Below are 24,812 nucleotides of genomic sequence, written 5' to 3' on the forward strand. Positions count from 1 at the left end.
TACCTACTAACCAATTCAATAAACATTTATTAAACGCCTTCTACGTGCCAGGCACCGAGCTAAGCGCTAGGGATACAAAAAGCAGAAAAAGATAGTCCCTTGCGCTCAAGGAGCTTACAATTTAATGGGAGAGAAAAGATGCAAACAAATATATACAAATCAAGCGATAGATATACAGGCTAAATAGAAAATGATTGAGAAGGGTTGGGTAAGACTTCCTGCAGGAGGTAAGATGTTAGCTGAGATTTAAGGAAGCCTGGGAAGGCAACAGGTGGAGCGCAGGAGGGAGATCATTCCAGGTATGGTGACGAGCTAGAGAAAAAGCCCAGAGAAGAGTGATGGAGTGTCTCGTTCCCTGGATCAAAAAGTACGAGGAAGTAAGAGTTAAGATTGGAAAGGGAGGAGGGGACTAGGTTTTCACTTTGCTTAAGATCTTAGGGCGGGCGCAAACCCTAACGCCGGGAAAGGTTCCTTGGTCCCGCCCGCCGCCTACTCATTTATGCACAGAGTGGAGTGGGTGGGGCCAAGGGAACGTCAGGGTTCCCGGGGGGGTGGAGCTCCAGGGCGCGTGGACATCACAAGGAAGGGGCGGAGCTCCGGGACTCCGGAGGGGGCCGTGACGTCACCGGAGGTTGATGCGTTGCCAGGCGACGGTAGCGCCCGGAGTTAGCGGCGGAGTTGAGCGCGGCCCTGCTGGGGAGGTTCTTGGGCCGCTTAGCCCCGGACTCGGACCACTGGTCTCACCCCTCCCCCTACCCCCCGACCTCCCTACCCCCGTCCCTTCCCCCCCCAGAAATGGCTGTGGCTGCGGCCGTGGTGCCGCCGGTAGGCGTAGAGGACCCGGGGCTTCGGCCCCGTGGCGGGGACGCGGCCGGGGAGGGTCTGTACGTGGAACGGGGCCCTGGCGCGGCCTACCACATGTTTGTGGTGATGGAAGACCTGGTGGAGAAACTGAAGCTATTGCGCTACGAAGAGGAGATCTTGCGCAGAAACAACCTGAAGCCCCTGTCCAGGTAGGACCCTGAGGCCGCGGCCACGCCCCCCCTTCCCCCCGCTCCCAGGCTCTCAGCTCCTAGCTCGAGGCACCCTGGGCCAAGGGGGTGATCGTGTCCGGTCCCTTCCGTATTCTCACGCACACGTGCGCACACCCCTTTTATCCGTGACCCCCATCTTCTGCGCTTGCATCGCCCAGCCAGGACGGCAGTTCCAAACCCGAGGAGTTTGGGGGCATAGGTGAGAGGGGGTAGAGAGCGTGCAAGAGTTCAGATTGCATATTTTTCAAAATGTGTCACATTTACAAGGCACAGTGCAAGGAGAGGCTGGAAAATGCATTCGTCGGGGATATGGACAAAGCTCATGGCACTACGTCTATTCTTTCTTGGCGTGTACACCAGGCTCCTGGTATATAAATCTCCATCCTGTGGGCAGAGCACAGTGTTCTCTGAAGTTTGAGGAACAACATACTTTTGTATGGGGGAAAAAATTCAGAAGCTATCATGGCCACAAGGCAGTGCCTCTTTTTCTTTGGAAAGAATAGATAGCTACCACTATTTTACCAACCCACTTAGTCTAGATTTAGCCAAATAAATTGGTTTTATAAATTTCTTTCCATAATAATGTTGATTAGTTTTGATTATTTTTTGCGTTGTACAGGTGAACTCGAATTAGAATTCGACTCTTACAGTTGGAAGCAACCTTGCTTTACTTAATGTGTAGTAAGCCCAAATAATTTTCCTGGGCTTATCTCAAAACACCACTCTTCATTCCTGCAGTCATCCAAAATTTAAACTACCCGGTCTTTATATAAGTCATCTCTCTTGCATAGTTTATCCATAATCAATGAAAAGTTGGAGGAAAAGAACAACATGCTTATAATGTTGGTTTTAGTCATAGGTCACCATATATTATGATGTACGTGTTAGACTGGATTGATTAGGATAATGTGGTTCATTTATATTTCAATTCAGCAAACACTTAAGTGCCCACTCTGTGCAAAATAATTGTACTGCCAAAGATTTGACACTTTGCCCAAATACATTTTTAAGATTGAAAGTAATATGTTCCTGTGTTTCTATTAATATCGATTATATCACTATTACCTGACCAGTGCATCAGGATCAGGATGCTTGAGTGCATCTTAAATATGTGTGTAGAAACATATTGAGTTTCTTCATTTCCATTTATCAGTTTTGACCAAGAGAGTGGAGATGTAGTAACCATATGTAACCATAATAATCTTGGGAGAAGCAGTGGAATGGTTTAAGAGATATGTGTGTACTTGTATTTATAATATGTCATCATCTCCCTTTGCCCCTCTTTCTGTTGTAGCCATTCACCAATGGGCTATGTGTTGAAAAAAAGATGATAAAAACTGAACTGCAACATAGTTAGCATGCTCTTAATAAATGCTTTTTTATAAATTAAAGTTGTTGATCATGACCGAGGCAGGAAAAATTCTTGAACTAGTATTACTTTAATGTTGTTGCTAGCTATCTTGCTGTGAAATTTCTTATTAAATTTAATAGGATCTCAGATCTGGGACTGTTTTTTGTTGGACTTAGGGGTTTGAAGTCACATTGAATATGTATATTTTAGAGTTGGAATGTGATATCTTAAAGCATTTTAACTCATATGATGGATTCAGGATCTTCTTAATCCTTGTTAAGTTTCAGATACACTTCTTTATTTCATATCCTTTCTTCCTTGTGCTATAGACATACTAGTTCAGGTATTTCATGTGTAATAACAGTAATGATTTTTCTGATCCTTTCATTTGGAAAGGCCATATAGTAGTGATAAGATCAGAATTAGTTATCAGGAGACCTAAGTTATCCAATCCAATTCTGTCAGTAACTAGTTGTGTTACTTCTCTTGGTAGTTTAAAACAGAATAATAAATACATTTTTAAAAATTAGCTTCATCGCTTTGGGTACCTCTTTTTCTTCTTCATTTCTAACACAAGAAGATCTCTACATTCCCTTGTAGCTCTAACACCTGTCATTCTCTGTATTAAGAAACTTTAATGTTACTGTGGTATATTGAAATTGATAAAGAGATCTTTTGTTAGCTTTTTGTTTGTTTTTAATGTTGCTTTTAAAATAAAACATCCTTTTGAAATGTCATAGGTGTTAACTATTTTGCAGCTCTTTTAAGATTTCTTTTTTTTCCCCCTTTAAAACAGACATTATTTTGCATTGCCTACCAACCCAGGTGAACAGTTTTACATGTTTTGCACTCTTGCTGCTTGGCTAATTAACAAAGCAGGATGCCCCTTTGAACAGCCACAGGAATATGATGACCCCAATGCAACAATATCTAATATATTATCTGAGCTTCGATCATTTGTAAGTGCAAAAGAGTTTGTATTTTCGAATTGTGAATTTTAAGCTCACTGTATTTGCTAATTCAGTATAAGTGGCAGACTGTAATCTTGTACCTATTTATAAATTTCTAACTTTTTCAGAAGGGATATATCAAAATATATCAAAGTATTACAGTTACATTTAAGGTATGATCAACATAGTTTCAAGCATCTCTAGGTTCCTATAGCTGGCTTCCAAAAATTGTCAGTTTACACTGATATATAGTACAAAAATGTGTATTATTTTTCTTAATCTTAAAAATTTCTCAATCAGAAGTAAAATATGGATTTTTAGCTCACCTTTATGAAAAAATAAGCAGCATCCAACAACTGAACAGCAGTTTATATTTTGACACATCTTTTGATGCTGGTTCATAATGCAAGTATGCTTTTTATTTCTCTTCTTACTCCAGGGAAGGGGTAGTAGTGTTGCTAATAGAGGTGGTAAACATAATGCAAGCATTTAATTAACTCATGAACTTGCTCCATCAGAGAAATTGTAGATTATCATCATACCTAATTGTAAAAGTTATGAAAATTAATCAGAGGCTATATCTACTTGACCTACCTCTATGCTTTCCTTAACACTCCATCATATACACATGGCCTCACTCTCCCTTTCTTTTACACCTTTCCCATCTCACACACATAAAACTAACTTTCTCCCTAACTTCCTGTTGATGGTGCTGCCATCCACATAGTCGCACAGGCTGGAAATCTTGAAGTCATCTTTGATTCTTCCCCTCCATATTATCATTTGTCATGTCCTGCCAATTCTATCTTCACATTTTTCAGATCCATCTCTTTTACTTTCACTCTAACTAACCTCGGTTAAAATCTTATCTATGCAACCAATCAATTAATCAACATGTATTTATTAAGTGTCTACTTATTGTCAGGAACTATTACAGGTACTGGGGATACAAAAACCAAAAACGAAGCAGCCCCAGCTCCCAAGGAGCCTACATTCTATTGAGGGGAGACGCCATGTATGTATAGATATATGTACCAAATAGATACAAATAAATACAACTTAGCGTGGAAGTACACTTGTAGTTGGGAGCATTGGGAAAGCCATGTAGATACTTGAGCGCAGCTGTGAAGGAAATGAGAGATTCTATGAGGTGGAGTAGAGAAGTACATTCTAGGAATGGGGGACAGCCATTGCTGAGTCAGGGAGGGGGCACACGGAGTGGAACATGGATACAGGAGCAAGAGTAATGTATAAGATTAGAAGGGAAAGAGAGGTTCACATGAGGCTGTGAAGAGCTTTTAAAAAAACTAAGTTTATACTTTTGTCAAAGAGGCAATAGGGAGATACTAGAACGTTTTGAATAGAGGACTGACATGGCCATATCTGTGCTTAAGGAAAACTGCTTTGGCAGCTGTGTAGAAGATAGTGGGGAATGATGAGGTAAAAAGAGCAATTAGGAAGCCAGTGTAATAATCGAGGCAAGAAGAGATTAAGTCCTGAAATAAGGCATGGTGACTATATCAGAAAATGGCAGATGTGAAAAATATTGTACAGGTTAAAAAGGGCTGTATAAGACACCTGATTGGCTCTGGGGGGGTTAGGGAGAATGAGGAATTGAGAAATAACAGTGGCTGAAATCATGGTGGTGCCCTTGATAGAAACAGGGAAGTTCTGTGGAAAAATGAGATTGTTGGGAAAGATAATGAGTTCTCTTCTGAATATTCTCAGTTTGACATGGCTCCAGTACATCCAGTTTGAAATGTCCAGTATGCTGTAGGTGATATGGGACTAGAGCTTAGAAGATAGATTAGCCTGAACATATAGATCTGGGAGTCATCTGTAGAGAGGTGATAATTAAGGCTGTAGGAACTAATGAGGTCACTGAGTGAGAGTGTAGAGATGCAAGAGAAACTCTCAGTCTTGGAGTACAATGAAAAGTAAGAGGCATGAAGCGGATGATGAGCTAGCACAGAAAGTGGAGAAGAGCAGTGACATATGTAAAAAGACAACCCAGAGAGGGTAGGGTATCAATTCTTGCCTCGACTATTAGAATAGCCTCTCACATGATATTCTTGGCCCACCCCCTCTCCAGTCTGCCTATACCTTTTCCACCTGGCAGGGCCAAGCACTTGTAAGTGCTGCAATGTTTTCCCTAATGTATGGTGACTCCAGTTCTATATCCTTCTCCTTATGTGTATGAGGATATAATTTTGCCTCTGTGAATTTTTTAAATTGAAAAATCTATCCTTCCTTACACTGAGAGATGTAAATGATCACATTTATACATGACTATATTGCTATGTTAGGGCTTTCTCTGCTTATCTGGATCTTTGTATATTGGAAGTTTATTCTCCCTTCCCCCTTATGGAATCTAAATTAGCATTCCACATGTAGAATGAAGGGGGAGAAAAGAGAGGAACACTTCTACAAAGTGCTTTATGCTTTGATTCCATGTTTTCAGCTCTAAAATCTGCTGAGAAAGTTTCTTTTTTTCCCAAATAACTTCATTTATAAAATGTCCATGTGGACACAGATAATCCCATGACACCTTGCATGATATCATGCATTACCTGACTTTGAGAAGTCAGTGAGCATTCCCATCTCCTTCAACCAGTTACTATGCTTAAAGATACAAAAGTGTGTCTTTTGACCAGATGTCAGGTAACACTCTTGACTCCCCCCACCGATCACCCTCCTGGAACCTTGGAAACAAAGAGAACAAGCTCAACAATTATGGGAGACAGGACTTTTCAGAGGAAGCTGGAAAGTAACCTAGGTTCTATTTCCACCCCAATCTGAACTGCCAAAACATTGCCCAAATCTGGATCCCACTCCCATCTCTAGCTGGCTATAAAAGACTAGCCCTTAATAAATATCCTTAGGGCACATAAGTCTTGAGTGTGGGTTTCTTTTTCTAGTCTCTAATGTGTATGTAGTTACCATATAGGCATGCATTTGTAGAGACATTTTCCATGAAGAAATTGAAAGGGCTTAGGAAAAGCTGATCATGTCTTACTCATTTTTAAATACCTCTGGGAGCCCTCATTCCAGTTGCTACTGTGAGTGGCCCCAATTTACCATCCCATCTTTTATGTTATTTTCATTAAAACCTTTCAAATACTTAAGACTATAATAGGCCTTAAATGGCAAATAAAATGGCTTATTTTTTGGCCTCTAGTCTGTCCCCCTTTCCATCCTTCATATGGGATCCTAATTATCTTCTTAATGTATCACTCTGATAATATTATCCCTCATTGCCTCTCCATTGTCCACAAATTTATAAATTCCTAATCCTAGGGGCAGCTAGGTGGCGCAGTGAGTAGAGTACTGGCCTTGGAGTCAGGGGGACCTGAGTTCAAATGTGCCCTCAGACATTTGACAGCTAGTAAGCTGTGTGACGTTGGGCAAGTCACTTAATCCCAATTGCCCTGCCTTCCCCCCTCCAAAATAAATTCCTAATCCTGACATTTCAAGATCCTCCCCAATCTGACTTCTCACTTGCTCGCCCTATTTCATATACTCTCTTTAACTTAAGCTACATTCTAGCCAGACTGCTCTTTGTGTACTGTTGTCATTGTGTCCAATACCTTTTGCTCAAACTATTCCTTCTACTGGGAATGGAATATCTCTTGCTTCCCTAAGTCTCTGCCTGTTAAAGTGCTTCATCTTTCAAGAACCAGTTGTGGTGCCACCTCTTCCTTGATGCATTTCCTGATACCCCCCTCCCTTCCCTCTTACCTTGTTTTTGGTCTGGGAATGTGATGTCAGTGGTATATGGAACTCTAGGTGAAAAAACCTTACCTCCCAATGCAGATCCAGCAACTGCTTTTGCAACTTCTGATCTTATAGAATTGCTTGGAGACACTGTGAAGTTAAGTAACAAGCCCAGGGTCACGTATGAATCAGAGGTGGGACTTAAACTCAGATTTTCCTGACTGAGACTATGTCTGCTATAACTTCTGTGCCTTGGGTAATCCTTTATATCAGTTACATGTGTATGTGGTGATGTGTCTTCCCTATTCAATTATAAATCATCATTACAGATACTGTCAGGACTGTTTTTATATCCCCAGTGCCTAGAAAAGTCCCTTCTGCATAGTAGGTACTTAAAGTTTTTTTGAATTAAATTAAATTGATTTTGGCAGTTCAGTGTTGGGGTTTGAGAGATTCTGTAAAACCAGTGGGCATTGTATAGATCAAACAGCAGGCTTATTGATTTTTTTTTCACTTTTCAACTGGTTGTTTTGCCTTTGTGTGTAGGCTGGCCTAAGGGAATAATGATTTTCCCTAGTCAGCTCATCAGGAAAAGATGAACTGACTTCTTGCCAAATTTAGGGCATGTTATTTGTGTCTTAGGAAAAAGAGACGGGGAAGAAAAAAAAAAGATGGACTAGCAGTATAATTATTTAAAACAGTGTTTAACCTTCCTCCCCACAAACCATACATATATGCAGCATGTCATTGGTCTCATCACATTTCAAATATAATTAAGAAAATACTCTATTTTTATTTTAGGGGAGGTCTGCAGATTTTCCTCCATCAAAATTAAAGTCAGGTCATGGAGAGCATGTATGTTATGTTCTTGATTGTTTAGCTGAAGAAGCCTTAAAATATGTTGGTTTCAGTTGGAAAAGGTAAGATCACAGTATATTAGTACTTATATAAGCAGCACATTAAACCAAACTGTTCAGAACCTTAAAAAATGATCTCATGAGAAATGCTTCCTGTTGTTTTATTTCATACTAGAAAAACACCTCAGGTAATAGAGAAGAGAAAAAAAAGTCAATATAGAGCTGAAATGTTTAGTGACTTTTTATACTAGTTTTAAAGTAAAGTGTTAGATATTTTGCTTTTGTGATCAACTATATAAACTCATTCTGGCAGGTATGTGTGAATTTTATATTTGATTGTTAGAGCTAGGTAAGACCTTTAAGACCATATAGTCCAAGTTACTCATTTTACACATGAGGAATGATAAATGTTGTTAAAAAAAAAAAGCACCTTGTAAAATCACATAGTCCATAGATAGATAGTGTGCCAGACCTGGAGTCAGGAAGACTCATCTGCCTGAGTTCAAATCTGGCCTCAGACATTTACTAGCTGTGTGACCCTGGGCAAGTCACTTAACCCTGTTTGCCTCAGTTTCCTTGTTTGTCAAATGAACTGGAGAAGGAAATGGCAAACCACTCTAGTATCTCTGCCAAGAGAACCCCAGGTGGGGTCACAGAAAGTTGACTCAACTGAAATGACTGAATAACAGCAATAGATGAAAAAAAAATTAGAGGGGCCAGTCAATAAATCAACTCCAAGTAAGAATAATAAAATCTTAACTATCATAGATGAGAATCTGTATTAGTACTGTGAGATAGTGGAAAGAACATTGATCTTGGAGTCAAAAGACCTGAGTTCAAAGTTTAAAAGTTTAAAATTTACTAGTTTATATGACCCTGGGCAAGTCATTTAACTTCTTTATGCCTTAGTTTCCTCATCTATAAAATGAGGATTGTAATACTTACATTACCTACCACAGAGGTAACTCTAAAGTACTACAAAGGAGCATACTAATTTAATAACATAATAACATAAATATTATTTTAGCACACACAGATCATTTGGAAGTTATGCACAAATACTCACTCATATTTTTTCATCTTCCTGAATGTCACATCTAGGAAAATTCCATTGAAAGCACTGTTTTGGCTTCTGCTTTCTAAATCTCTTATATCAGAAGTTAGAAGATTTTAATAAAAGTTTGTTTCTGTTCTGAGAATTTTCCTTATTATTTCTTGTATGATTTATTTTTCAAGTAAATACACATATTAAATTTAACTGTCTTCTTTCAGACCAGTATACCCAGTAGAAGAATTAGAAGAAGAAACAGTTCCAGAAGATGATGCAGAATTGACAGTAAATAAAGTAGAGGAAGAAATTGTGGTATGTGCTTGTTTACATCAGATTTTTAATTGATTGTATTAATCACTAGCTCTGAGTTTCTTTCCTGTTAATAAAGGTCTTTTGTTTCCTTATCAGAATAGGGAAGCATTTTTTTAAACACCTATTATATGGTGGGCACTGAGTTAAGCACTTTAAAAATACGTTGATGGAAGTTATCATATCCTAGAATTTATTTTTTTCAGTGACTTTTAGGAGAGAAAAACATGAAATATAGGTCCAAGTCAGAAGAGTAGGCATATGGTCCTTGTTTCTTCACTGCTACTTCCAGGCCCTCCCTCTGCTAATATCCTCTCCTTCATATATGCAGATATTGTTTGCAGTTATCTACCAGCCCTCAGGTCACTCTCCCTCTTTTATCAAGTGGTTTCATAAGGGAGTTTCTATTCTTCCTCATTAGCAAAACCCTTGTCTTTCTATTCCCCTCCCTGGGTTTTTGCAATATTTCTGTCTTGTTCTCCCCATACCTGTCTGAATTCCTTCTCAGTTTCCATTACTGGATCGTCATCCAGGTCCCACTTGCTAAACATCATTGTATATCAGGAACTATCATCTGCTCTCTTGTCCTTCTATATTAGGAGTCAGTAACCTGGGGCCTGTAATCCTGATTAAAAAATATTTTGTTAACTATTTCAGTATAATTGATTTCTTTTGTAACTCTTTGTATTTTATTTTATGCATTTAAGAAACGTTATCCTGAGAATGAGTCCATGGACTTGACTAGATTGCCAAAGGGATCCATGACAAAAAAGGCTAAAAACTTAAAAAGGCTTTTCACTCTCGATGATCTTGTTGGTGTCCATGCATTCAATTATATCTCCATTCTAATGGCTCCCAGATCTTAACACACAGACCTCATCTTTCTCCTGGGCTCCAGTTTATCATCTCCAGTAGCTATAGATGTCCCAGGGAGTCTATCACCATCCTTTCACTGATCCAAGTTCACAGCTTGGAGTCATCTTTGACTTCTTTCTCTCACTCCTTCTCTCCCTCCCTCTCTCCTTCTCTTTTTCCCCCTCCTCCCTCCTTCTCCCTACATCCTCTTCTCCCTCTCTCCAGACTCAAATAGGTGCCAAGTTTTGATTCTGCTTCCACCCATTTTTCCCATTTTTCTCACCCCTCCTCTTCTCTCCAGTTACATAGCCACCATCTTTGTTTTGTTTCAAAAGAAAGCTTTGTGTCCCTAGCACCTCACAAAGAGAAATTTCCTAATAAATGCCTGTTGATTGATAGTTAAACTTCTCATCACCTCTTCTTTGGGCCTACTAATTGACTCTCAGTCTTCTCCAATCTATTCTCCACAGATATTTTTGTCCTTTGTGCTACTGCCAAAATAATCTTCCTAAACCATGTCACGGTCCTCCTCAAAAAGTTTCAGTGGCTCTCTCTTGCCTCTAGGGGAAAAATGCAGGCTCCTTTACTGGGCATTCAAAGCTCTCTCAATCTGGCTTCAGCCTACCACAGTCTATAGGCTTATTTCATGTCATTCCCCTCAATACATTCTTATGTTCTAGCCAGATGCATAAGCCTTGCTTAATTTCTATTCTTCTGCCCTAATAACATAATTTCATTTCTTTAGTGCTTTTTGTGTCTATAAAATGAATATAACAATACCACCCCACAGAAATGTTCAGATCAGTGAGTGTTGGTCAAATGTTCTTGAGGGCTTCAAATAAAAGATCTTATTTAAATTGCACTACACCATCTGGGCCTTTGTGCATGCTTAACATGCTGTTCATAATATGAAAGTAAAAGACCAGGCCTCTGATGTTTAAATCTATGTTTGCTACAACAGATCAAAATTGTCAGGCCAATGGCAACAAAGAGACCTTCTCAGATAGTCCATTGCCCAGAACTTGAGATAGATTAGACTTGACAATTTGAATATGGAAAGATATTTGAAATTTGGTGATTGATTGAAATATATTAAAGAACTAATTTATTCTGTCTGTAAATTATTGTGTTCTGAACTGATCAAAACTTATGAGTACTCTTTCCCTGTAACTAGTAAAATACCCCAAAAACTGAATATAGAAGTAAGAAAGCAGTTAAGATAGCAAACGTCCATCAGAGGAAATTTGCTACTCACTGACTGAAGATGGAAAAGCCATTATATTACTGAAAACTCTTATCTACGAATTTAGTGTCATTTGAAAGGACATCTTTTTTTTGCATTATAAATTGAAAGTTTTAAGATGTATATGTAAGCCTTATCAAGTATTTTGAGTCAAATAAAGAATATAATTTTAAAAATCTTTTCACTCTCCCTTTTAAATCAGACTTCTCTTTCCTTCTACTTTCCTGTTAATTTTTTTTTTTGCCCTGGTGTCAAAGGTTAAGTCTAGGCCCAGAACTTCAATTTTTAATATTTAAAGATCCTCCACTACAAGCTGTTTGACATAAATAAAAACGTAGCACATTATTGCTGTGGCCTCTGGGCCGCCTCAGCATTCTAAAGTTCTGGGAACATTTTAAAGCCAAATTAGAGCAGCATTAGTGGGGAAAGAGGGGAGATAATCATTTAGCAGGGGTGCCTAACTGGGTCCAAGGACTCCTGAGGGTTCTGTTGATTAATTTCAGGGCATCCACAAATTTTGATAAGAAAAAATACATCTTTATTTCAATATCCGTTGGTTTCCTTTGTATTTCCATATGTGTTATGCCTTTAAAAACATTATTCTGGGAGAGGTCCGTGACACAAAAAAAGGTTAAGACCGCATTAGAGCAGAGATGTGGAACTTGTAGGGCTTGCAAAACTCCTCCCTCCTCATCCCACACCTCTTACCGCGCCTCTCTCCCTCCCTGCCGTGGGTGGAACCAGATTAAAATTGGGAAATCTTTAAAAAAATAAACAAAAATGCAGTAAAACATAAATAAGCGTTAATTTGTGGTTTTCTGAGTCGGTAGGTGGCCTTTAGGGATTCCATTTCTGTTTGGGTTTGACACCGCTGCCTTAGAGAATTCATGGAAACGAGTTCCCTAGCTAGGCTTTGCTTATAGGTTCAGATCCTTTCTGTCTGTGCACATTCAGTTTTATCCCTGCACTTCTTTCCCACTTTTCATTACTATATTAGCACATTTTTTCCCAGTCCTGTTTGCACTTTTTTTTTAATCAGCATTCCCTCCTATACTTCAAATTCAGGGGACTCCTTAACGATCCTTAACACTACTTCCATGATTCCCCCTCTATCTCTCATATACTCCCAATAACAGGTACCAAACTTAGAAATTTTCTGGGGGAGTTATAGGGCTAAAAATTTTGGGAAGTATTGGACTTGTTTCTGCAGGCTATTAAAAAATACACTTAGAGTAACTGATTGACTGGCTAAGCATGTGACCGGGTTATAGTAGCAAATTTCTAGGTCGAATAGTTTAGGCAGCCTAAACTCTGATCAAAAGACTAGATTGTAGGAAACCCAAGGTAAATTCTCTGATTCTATTATAAAGAATTGTAGTTTCTTTGAAGAACATCCCGTGTCAATCTGGAAGGATTGTGATGTTTTCGAAGTTTGTTTTTAAATGCTTCTAGGAAACCATGAAGGTAGCCCCTTCCCCCCTCCCCCCCCCCGCCCCGTATATGGAGAGAAAGAAAGAGACGGATATATGCCTCTATATATGCGTATGTACACATATATAGATATGATTTTTAAATTTTTATTTCTACTCTTGTTTTTATATCACCTTCATTTACAAATAAATTTTTCATCCTTGCCTGCCTAGAAAGCTATCCTGTGTAAGAAAGAAATATGAAAACAATGAGATGAAAAGAAAAAAGCATCTCAGCAAAACTAACCAACAGATAAACCAAATCTGCCAATATATAATACAATCTTGCATTCCCATATTACTCAATCTTTGCGAGAAAGGGAGAGAGGTTCATTTTCTTTTTTCTTCTTTGGGACCAAACTTAATTATGAAAATTATTATAATTAGATTTGTGCATATGTGTTTTTTTTGTTGTTCTTGCTTTGATTGCTCTTTCCATTTACGTGTTGATGTGTATGCTGTCTTCCTGGTTCTGCTTATTTCACTAACATAATTCTTCTTGTGCTTCTCTGTATTCTTTATAATCATCCTCTTTTTAGGTTATATTATTATATTCATATACTACAGTTTATTTTACCTTGCTTCAATTGATGGGCATCTGCTTTGTTGCTAGTCTTTTGCTACCTTAATATTTTTGTATATATAGGACTTTTTCTTCTTTGGCCTCATTGGGGGTCACAGAGGAATCTCTGGGTCAAAGGGTGTGGGCAAAATTCAGTCACTTTTTCAAGCATAGTTGCAATTTCTTTCCAAATTGGTTAGACCACTTCACAGCTCCACTAAGAGTACATCTTTTTTCTGTCTTTCCATAGCCCTTTCAGCATTTACTAATCCCATCTTTTCTCATATTTGTCCATTTGCTGTTTATGAGGTGAAACCACAGGGTTGTTTTGATTGGTATGTCTCTTTTTAGTGATTTGGAGCAGTATTTCGCATATAGTTTTTAATAGTTCATAATTCTTTTGACAAATGTTTGTTCTCAAAGGTCAGATCCTTTGAATACATCATGGTGGAATAGTTGTTAGACATATATTTCTATCAGTTCCGTATATAATGTCTTGGATATCAGACCCTTTTTGGAGATACTTGGTGCAAATTTGTTTTCCAAATTGACTGCTTCCCTTCTTATCTTAGTTGCATTAACTTTGTTCATTCAAAAGCCTTTTTAATTAAATTTAATCAAAGTTATCTATTTTATCTTTTGTGATAACCTTTATCCCTTGTTTGGTTAAGAAGTCTCCTCCTGCCTAGCTATGGCTATGAGTTAAGTGATCTGGTTCTCATATTTTTTCCTATGGTTTTCTGTATTCATAATGTTCAGGTTATATGGATTTTTAGCTTATTTTGGCATGTGGTCTAAGTTGTTGGTCTAAACCCAATTCCTACCAGACTTTTTTACATTTTCCCAAGAGTTCTTGTCAAATAGGAAATTCTTCCCTAAGTAATTTATGTTCTTGGATTTATCAAGCACTGTATTATTGAGTTAAAATGTTTCTGAGTCTTCTTTATCCAGCTTGTTTTACTGATGTACTTTTCTGTTTTATAACTGATTCCAGAAAGTTTTGATTACTCTCTTATAGTATTGACACTGTATTTTTTTTTAAACCAATGCCTTGGTTCATTTCCATGGTAACTGTCTCAAATCCTGCAGCCCTATAAATAGCCTCCAATGACTAAGAAACCACTCATTTCTAGAACTGGCATAGATATTCTCTGTCATAAGACTGAGTCCCAATAAATTTCCTTATCCATTCGTTTTGGGCCCATCATATGGCTAGTAGGTATTTCTTTTTTCAAAAAAGAAATAGCAACTTACACATCAAGGATTTGTGGTTTTGACAGTGTCCATCAAGCCCATCTCAGTCCTAACAGATGAAGCCTACCCGTAGATGAAGAGTCTCTGAACCTTGCTAGGATGGTTCCTAGATGACAGACATAAATTCTGCAAGAAGTCTTAGATAAAACCCCACATAATGTCGTGTGTATAGTCATATAATATTTTAAAATTATGATTCATGATGACAATTTATTAAATTTTTTTCTTTTCCAAGGAAGAGGAGACTGACAATGAAGAAAACTTTATTGATCTCAATGTTTTAAAGGCACAGACCTACCGATTGGTGAGTTATATCCATTACTGATTCATGAACAAAAAACATTAAGTAATTAAGTTTTAATCACTACTTATATTTTGATATAAGTTGAAATTAATAGAACCACATGTTTTGTCCTTTGGAGATTTTATTTCAAAAGTTCTTTAATTATTTTCACATATCTAAAAATATAATTATAACAAAAGATGAATAAACAATATAGTTTCACTAATTTAAGGCTTAGTTAAATCTAGTTAACATGGTACAGTAGAAAGAAGGCTCTCTTCTTTAGTGATTCTTTGACCATGTCCAAGCAATTAACTCCTCTGAGCAGCTTGTTCTCTCCTCTTTTAAATAAGATGATAATATTTATTTTGTTTACCTCACAGGGTTGTCGTGAGGAAATCAGTTTATAAACCTTTAATGCTTTATAAATGCAAGTTTGTTTTTATTATTAATGGCCAAATAAATACTAATACTGTGTGTCTGGGGCTCATTTGACATTATCAAGTGCTGCCTTGTATCATTAGTTAGTATTATTATAAGCAAAAGTCTTATTTAATAAAATTCTTGAAGGTGGAGACTTTGTTTTATACTTCTTTGTATCTCTCATAGTGCCCTGTGTGTTGAATGAATTATTTATTGATGGTTGATAAACCGGAAAGTCAATGAGTAGGCCTTTTTTATAGACAAACTCAGTGCCTTACGTTTGAACAGTTATTCGACTGGTTAGCTTAGTAGCCATAGTAAAGGCACTTCCCTCCCTATTGTGGATTTTCCTTCTTTGTCATTTATCTTCCTCTTCAACTCATATTGCCTTGGACTGTCACTTTACCATTCCATTCTCTCCCCTTGCCCAGCCCAGGATGTCCAGGGCAAAATCTTCAGTGGCTTCTGGTGTTACTGTGGGGGAGGTGGAAAAGGGTAAAAATCTCAAGAGCCAGGATTCAAGTCCAGGTCTTCTCTCTTCAGGTCTAGTGTTCTTCCCACTGCCTGATGAAAAAAAATGATCAGAGTTGGTAATGCTGCAGAGGGAAACAAGCCAATGAGCCAATAGCGAAGGCCTGCAGAATAAATTGTTAGACTGTGCTGTGGGTTTAGCAGAATATAATAGTGAACCCAGCTGTCTTTCAAACACTTGACTACTGGACATGTGTTTCACAGTTCAGAAAAGAGGAGGAAGTCAGCAATGGGGAACTACCAAAAATGAAAGCGAATGAACTAAGCTCAACAGTACATGAAGAAAAAAAGTGATAAAAGCCCAGGTTGCTGATCTGAGAAGGGAATTCTTCGTCATTTGTTCAACATGTGGTAAAACAAGCGAGGTCAAAGGGCCTCTAGTCCAATAAAGAGAAAAGAGCACTCTCTCTGGAATAAGAGGGCCTGGTTTCAAATCCCACTTCTTCTGTTTACCTGAGTGATCTTGGGCAAACCACTTGACCTCTCTAGATCTCATTTCCTCATCTATAAAATGAAAGATTTGAATTAGATGGGTTTTGAGGACCCATCCAGGACTAAATATATGATCCTATGATCACTGGCAAAAACCAGCATTATATACATAGATTAGCATGAAATATTTGTGATTACTAGGCTATATACAATGTAAGCTAAGGTTGGAATATACATGAATACACTGTAAATTTATATCCAAAGAGTTGTTGGTAATACCCCACTGGCACTTCCTTAACCGGGGAGCCAGTGGGCCCAAGGGAAATATAGTCATCTTTGGATACTGAGCAATTGCTCAGGAGGAGAAGCAAGGTTCATTTAATTATAGTGAAGGGAGGGATAATTAGAGGAACAAAGACCATGACTTTTGCCAAATACTTTGCTAAAATGCCAGCCACCCCCTGATTTAAATGAAACATGTTCCCTGATAACTGAACTTTACTGGAGAATTCTTAGTGTGTGATAATGATCACTGCTAACATCCTGGCTATGACTATCAAGGAGCTTATCTGTGAGGGGACCACATACCAGCTGGCAGCTGAGGACTGAGGCTAATTTCTGCTCTTGGAGAGAGGGAATAAGTGCTACCATGAAGACTGCGACTCATCCTGAGCATACTGTAGACTAGAAGAATATCTAAATTCTCTACCATATATGGATAAATCCTTTGAGTGTGTTGCTCTCAGAATTCCAGGGGCTGGAACTTGGAGCTGGGGATAGGAAGAAAAGAATAAGAGGAGTGATTTTTTTTAAGTTTATATAATTTAAGAAGTAAAAACCTTTATTTGTTAAAAAAAAGTGTTTTATTTTGATCACTAACAGTTTTATGGATGATTACAAATTGGAGACACTGATCCAACAGCATGGTCTTGTCAAAATCATATGCCTAGTAGTAGGACAAGGATCACCAAAGCAACATCTGATACATTTATTCATATGGGAACAGGTAGTCAAAGACATACTCATGTCCTCAACCTTTCCACAGTTAAAACAAGAACAACAAAGGAGTGATTGGGGACAATAGGGAGTAATACCATCAAGAGTCCTATTCCTACAGCTTTCAACCCCCAGTCTTCTCAAAGCCCTCTTTCTGCTCCTCTTATCCCTCTAAGCCCCCTTTTACTCCTCATCCCCATCATTCATCCACCAGTCTCTGCCCTATTGGAATCCTTAATCTAAAAACCATGGGAGCCAAGGTGTAGATTAGAGCTGAGGAAGTCCTTGTTCAAACTGGGACTTTTACTCATTTAGGGGTCAGAAGAAATGTGTTGGTCGCATTCAAAGTTAGAACTCCAAATGCCTTTTTTTCCCCCCACATAGAAACATTGTTAAACATGTTGGTTGGGTTCTATAGTACTAAGTATAGTACAGAACTATTAAATTTTTAGTATCCTGTGGGTTAAATTAGCTTTAATTGGTTATCTTGGGAATGTAGCCACCATTTTATTTAATCACCACCCCTAACTAGATCATGAACTCCATGGTCATAGGAAACATGCCTTTCTCTCTTTCCCTAAGTACCTAGCAACTGCCTTGTGCATAGTAAAGACTCAATAAACATTTGTTGAACTTAAATTGAAAGGACAAATGAATGTTTGAAATGTAACCAGAGGGGAGCTGGAGCCAGCTCAAACTGGCTCAATAGTTAAATTTTCATTGTGAGCATTTATACCCAGAATCAAGCAAATGTTTATCCCAAATATCAATAAATGCTACAAATCAGGACTTGATTTATATAAAGTTTTGTTAATTGTCCAGATTTAAGAACTCTATGGAAAAAATGTTAATGCAGATTAAACTTTAAAGGGTGTCATGTGTACTTTTATCCACCAGAGAGTCAATTGTTAAATATTTACCAGCAAACTACTGACTACAACTGTTAACCTAGCGTTTAAATCCAAATAAGCCAAAGAATTCCAAGTTAAAATCCAACAACCATTGGAACTCTCATTAATTACCATTTCCCATTTGAATGCATCATTACCTTGCCATCTTTTTTAAACAATATTTTTGTTTTGTGATCCTGGGATGAGGGTGGATGTGGGGGGGTCATAGGATACAGATGATACACTTACAATTATAAGAAAGAAGAAAAAGTGGTTTAGATGGATATACAAATGGTTATTTGAAGGAAGAAAATGCATTTCTTCATAATTTTTAGTATCAGACATTAATGTCTCATGACTTCTCCCTTAGAAAAAAAAACAATCAGATATAGGAAGTGAGATAGAAACAGTTTTAATTGGTGCAGAATGGCTTTCCCACCCTGATCACCACTGGCTTGTGACCCTGCTAGAACCTTCTTTGCCCTACTCCCATTACGTAGAATAGGTAAGTTTAGGTAATTTTTTTTCACTTTGTAGCTCTGTAAAATCCTCTAGGTACTAAATATCATTGACTTGGGTTATATAGTAAATATCCTTAACAGAAAAGACTATGATTGCTATTCCATAAGAGCAAGAAGTCTAGAATACCAGGTGTTTGTGGATGGTCAGCCATCAAGTACTAATGAGGCAGAAAGCTCTTTCATTTTTTAAAAATCTGGCAAGCTCACCATGTTGCCCACTAAAGCCATCTGCCTGAGACAGCTGTGTGTCTGACTGAAGCTTAGGATCACACAGGTTACGCTTTCACAACAGGATGGCTATTTAGGTTTGTCTCATAATAGATTTAAGATTTTATGATTCAACTAAGAGGACTTACAAGGTAGAAGAGAGAGTTTAGTAAAAATGAATATAATAGTACCTTTACCAAGGAAAGAAATATGCAAAATTTAAAGAAAATAGTGCATGCATTATGTGTAAAACCAGAAAATATGGTTAATTTGAAAAAGTATTTGTGACCTCATTATTTGGAACTGTCTTCCAATAGAAATATGTTATGAGTAGTGCTCAGATCCTTGCATCCAGAGCCCAAGTCAACTTTGAAATCACTAGTGGGAAAATAGGCAGAGTCTTTTGCGATTGGTTGTCTCTGGTGGCATTGTTAAAGGAGCATTTAGGCTGCATGAAGATGAGAATGAAGGCTGGGCTAGGGCTTCCAAGGCAGTAGCTTCTGCAGCGCAGGGAGAGGGAGGCAGCATCTGTTCACATTTAACAGCATCACATTGGGACATTGCATTCTCATTCTCTTGTAAAAAAAAAATGTAAGGAAGCAGTGCATACTCCAAATGCTATTTTAAAATGCCCATCACTTCATTTCAAAACATTTTTTTCAAACATGTCTTAGACACTATTCTTCATTGAGATGCTAAATTTGAGATTTTAGAAACCAAATCCTGAGTTAAACAGAATAAAACTAAGCATTTCAAAAGGTTTGAACACAATTGGTTTTTAATTGCTTAGCAAAAATATCATTGTACCAAGAATGTGAAATTTCAGTTTGAAAAGCAAAAGCTGTAAGAAAGTAAAAATGTGGGCTTGGAATGGAAATGTTATTTTAGTTTTAGCTGGAATGTCACTAGTACAGATTTTCAATAATATGGCAGTCAAAGAGGAAAAATGTAGTCTTTTTGTTAATTTTTAAAAAATAGCCTTTTTTGCACTTTATGCTTTTATAGTTTTTGCTTTCTTATTCTCCATGGTGGAATAAAAACTGTGGTGAAATTATTTTTAGTTCTCCAATTTCCCCCTCATTCTTAAAACCTAAATATCTGGAAATGGACACAAATGTAAAAAACTGGGGAGGAAAACCTGTCTCCTTTGCTTTAGGAGGACAAATAATTCTTGCCCCACTCAGTGGAAAGTACAGAGTTTCACTCAATCTGTTAATGTAGTTTTTTGTTTTGTTTTGTTTTGCTTAGCTTTTTTGAGACAGGCAGGGTTAAGTGATTTGCCCAGGGTCACACAGCTAGTAAGTGTCTGGGGCCAAATTTGAACTCAGGTCCTGTTTACTCCTGGGCTGCAGTTCTATCCATTGTGTCACCTAGCTGCCCCTGTTAATGTGGTTTTAGGTTATTTTTTTTACTCAGAATAGGTTTTTTTTTTAACTCTGAATTCTCACCTTCATCTGAATAGTAAGCTATGGAAGTGGAAAAGGCATGAAATCAGACTTTTCTATGTCCCTTCTAGCTCTGGGAGGTAGAACTCTGTACTTAATTTGGAGGATCTTGCTAGCACTAGGATAGCAGCATTCTTTTGTGTCACATGGACCTCACAGTCCTCCAGAAACTTGATATAAAAATCTTAGTATATGTGACTTGTTGATGATGATGCTGTTGTTGACTGGAAGCCCTGGAGTCAAAGTACCAAGTACCTGTACTTCATCTTACATCTCCAGTTACCAAGTTGTATCAAGTGTCCAAAATGCCTTTTCAGCTCTATGCCTTCTTTATTATGAATAAAAGCTAATACCCTCATTCTAGACCACATCACTTCTGGCTGGACTTATACAGCAGCCTGCAGGTCCATCTCCAGTCATCTTGATCCATATCTGGCCACTGGGCCCAGATGGCTCTGGAGGAGAAAGTGAGTCTGGTGACTTTGCATAACCCTCCCCCTCTTAAATCCAATTCACTTGCAAGTCCTGGCATCACCTCCCAGATGTTACGGTCCTCTTCGAGAATGAAGGACAAACAACAGTAGCCAGCCAACTAGACCTTTTAACTTTAGCCTTTCCTTCCTCCAATGCATCTAACCAGTGCTTCCACTTTAAACTCTTAGCTTTTATGTTACTACTCTACCTTTCAGAAACCTTAAGTGGTCTTTCATGGAGTATAAAACAGAGTCCCAAGTCCTTAACCAGATAATCGAAGCCAAACAATCTGATGTCTACCTATTTTTTTCAACCTTATTGCTGAAGCAAATGGCAGGTTCTAGAAAGGCTTTGTGTAGAAAGAAGATGGTGCTACTGCAGCTGTGTCTTTTTTTTCTATTTATTTTTAGTTTTCAACATTCACTTTTATAAGATTTTGAGTTTTAAATTCTCCCCTTCCCCAAGATGGCATGCAATCTGCTATAGGCTATACATGTCTGATCATATTAAACATATTTCCACATTAGTCATGTTGTGAAAGAAGAATCAGAACAAAAGGGAAAAAACCCTGAGAAAGAAAAAAACAAAAAAAACAACGACAAAAAGATGAACTAGTCTGCTTCCATCTGCATTCAGACTCCATAGTTCTTTTTCTGCATGTGGATGGCATTATCCATCTTGAGTCTTTTGGAATTGTCTTAGATCCTTGCATTGCTGAAAAGAGCTAAGTCTTATCAAGGTCAGTCGTTGCACAATGTAGCTGTTACCGTATACAGTGTTCTCCTGGTTCTGCTCATTTCACTCAGCAGGTCTTTCCAGGTTTTTCTGAAATCTGCCTGCTCACCATTTCTTATGGAACAATAGTACATTCATATATTACAACTTGTTCAGTGATTCCCTAATTGATGGGCATCCCTTCAATTTCAAATTCTTGGCCACCGCAAAAAGAGCTGCTAAAAATATTTTTGTACATGTGGGTCCTTTTTTTCTTCTTTATGATCTCTTTGGGATACAGACCTAGTAGTGATATTGCTGGATCAAAAGGTATACACAGTTTTTTAGCCCTTTGGGCATAGTTCCAAATTGTTCTCCAGAATGGTTGGATCATTTCACAACTCCACCAACAATGCATTAGTGTTCCAATTTTCCTACACTTTCTCCAGCATTTATCATTTTCCTGTTTTGTCATGTTTGCCAGTCTGGTAGGTGTGATATGGTACCTCAGAGTTGTTTTGATTTGCATTTCTCTAATCAATAGTGATTGAGAGCATTTTTTCCTATGACTAGATGGCTTTAATTTCTTCATCCTAAAACTGCCTGTTCATATCCTTTGATCATTTATCAATTGGGGAATGACTTGTATTCTTATAAATTTGCTTCAGTTCTCTATACATTTTAAAAATGAGTCCTTCATCAGAGACCCTGGCTGTAAAAATTATTTCTCAGCTCTCTGCTTTCCTTTTAGTCTTGGTTGCATGGCTTTGTTTGTGCAAAACTTTTTAATTTAATGTAATCAGAATTATCCATTTTGCATTTCATAGTGTTCTCTAGCTCTTGTTTGGTCATAATTTCTTCCCTTCTCCATAGATCTGACAGGTGAACTATTTTAGCGCATAGTCTCACACTTTGTGTCTAAATCATGTACCTATTTTGACCTTATCTTGGTATACTGTTTAAGATATTGGTCAATTCCTAGTTTCTACCATACTATTTTCTAGTTTTCCTGGTAGTTTTTGTCAAATAGTGAGTTCTTATCCCAAAAGCTGGAGTCTTTGGGTTTATCAAACAGTAGATTACTGTGGTTATTGACTACTGCGTCTTGTGTACCTAACGTATTCCACTGATCCACTCTTATTTCTTAGTCAGTACCAAGTAGTTTTGATGATTTCTGCTGTGTCTTAAAGGAAAAAACAATTAAGGATTGAACTAAGGTGGTGATTAAGTAGAGAGACAGGGTCAAATGTGAGACATGTTACAGAGGTAGAAATAGCCATTTTTGGTAACTGATTAATTATGTGGGGTGAGGGGAGAGTAAGGATTGATAATGACAGGTTATGAAATTGGGAAACTGGAAGACTGATTGTGCCTTTCACAGAAAGAGCAAAGTTTAGAAAAGGAATAGGTTTGTGGGGAAAGATAATGAGTTGTTATGATCATGTTGAATTTAAGATGTTTCCAGAATATCCAGTTTGAAATGACTATTAGACAATTGGTGATGTGGGGCCTGAGTTTATGAAGTGGATTGGGACTAGTGAAGGAGTGGTGGGATGCGTGGGAGGAGATGTATAAAGAACAGGGCCCAGGACAGAGCCTAGGAGGATACCTACAGTAAGGGTGCATGATATAGATGTTGAACAGCAAAGGAGACTAAGAAGGAATAATGCATATAGGTAGAAGAACTAAGAGAGAATGGTATCACCAAAATCAGAGACGAGAGTGCCTCCAGAAGGGAGGGAGGTCGGCATTGACAGGTATAACAGAGAGGTCAAGAAGAAAGAATTGAGAAAAGTCTATCAGATTTGGCATTAATAGCTCTTTGTAATTTTGAAGAGAGCAGTTTCATGTGAGTAATAAGGTCAGAAGCCAGGTAGCAAAGGGTTGAGGAGTGTATGAGAGAGAGGAGGAAGGGGAGGCAATGAGAGTAGGTTGATTTCTCTAGGAGTTTGGCTGAGAAAAAAAGATATAGAAGATGATGACTTAAGGGATTGGGTAGGTCTAGTGAAGATTGTTGAAGACTTGGGCAAATGTGAAGGCAGCAGGAAAGAAACTAGTAGCAAAATGATGAGGACTGGGGAGAGGAGAGATGATTAGAGATGTAATATACTGGAAAAGATGGATGGGCCCAAGTGCACATGAAAAGGAGCTGGAGGACCCTTCATTATTAGGGACTGGAGGAAAGGGGTTTTGAGAAAAGAAACAGAAGAGAGAACTCATGGTGTAAATAGTCTCAGTTTTCTCACTAAAGAGAAAAGTAAGTACTTTAAGTTAAGGTTCTGATCTAAAACGTAAAGTGAAGAGAAAGGTGTGATAAGCTTGAGGAGAGAAGAGATGAGTTCATCTTTCACATTTCCATCAGCCTTTTGGTTTTTTTTTGGCTTACCTATGATTTCATCATTATAGGGACTTCCCAGTACATAAACTTTCTCTTCTGATACAGATTAGCCACTCTTAAACAAGTTATAGTCTTAGAGAGTTGCCTGGGGCCCTGAGGCGGAGGAGTGACTCATACCAGGTCACAAAGATACTAGGTTTCAGCTGCATCATCTTAAACCTGGGTCCTGATTTCAAGGCTAGCTCTCTATGAACTGCTTCTCACCATTAATCAATTAGCAACAGTTAATTAAGCACTTAAACGTTAGGCCTTCCCAAAATTCACTTTCACACTTTTACTAGTTCATACACTTTCAATAACCACCTACTGCTTTTAGGATAAAATACAAATTTCTCAAAGGCTAGCTTTCTAGGTCTTTCACAGTCTACGTTATCTATCTTGTATTATTTTCTACAACTCCACAGCCCACCCTCTGTTCCTCCAGGCCATTCTATTTAGTATATCCTAAGTAGGTCTTATTGCTTCTGCCCCGGTGTCTTTGCATGCATTGGTTTCCTTACCTGGAAAGCCCTCTCCTCTTCCCCTCTCTGAATTCTAACCTTCAAAGCCTAGTTCAAGTCTTACTACCTCTATAAAGCCTGCCAATCACACATTGACCTTTTCCTCATCTCAATCTCTTCTGTAACTGTCTTTAATATTAATTTTGATAACCATTCATTGTCATTATTTTGACATATATTTGTTTATATATAATTTTTATATATTTTGTCACACCCAAAATATTGTAAATTCCTAGAGATCAAAGATCAAATGTCAAAACAGAGCTCATTACCTTCCCCCGCCCCCAAGCCCTCTCCCCACTCCCCTACCCTCCTTGTTACTGTAGAGGGCAACACTATCCTCCCAGCC

The 24,812-nt window shown here is 38.1% G+C and overlaps 1 protein-coding gene across 1 annotated transcript in view; it reads left to right on the forward strand.

Moving 5' to 3' along the window:
- Window positions 1-545: 545 nt before the first annotated feature.
- Window positions 546-24,812, forward strand: part of IFT57 (intraflagellar transport 57) — a 72,205-nt gene continuing 47,938 nt past the window's right edge. The window contains exons 1-5 of the mRNA XM_036747832.1: window positions 546-1,013; window positions 3,182-3,344; window positions 7,851-7,969; window positions 9,179-9,269; window positions 14,885-14,953. Of these exons, the coding sequence (XP_036603727.1) occupies window positions 796-1,013; window positions 3,182-3,344; window positions 7,851-7,969; window positions 9,179-9,269; window positions 14,885-14,953 (660 nt within the window). The 5' untranslated portion in view covers window positions 546-795. The remainder of the gene's footprint in view (window positions 1,014-3,181; window positions 3,345-7,850; window positions 7,970-9,178; window positions 9,270-14,884; window positions 14,954-24,812) is intronic.

This window comes from Trichosurus vulpecula, chromosome 2 (genome assembly GCF_011100635.1).
Source record: "Trichosurus vulpecula isolate mTriVul1 chromosome 2, mTriVul1.pri, whole genome shotgun sequence".
In the NCBI taxonomy this organism is placed as follows: domain Eukaryota; kingdom Metazoa; phylum Chordata; class Mammalia; order Diprotodontia; family Phalangeridae; genus Trichosurus; species Trichosurus vulpecula.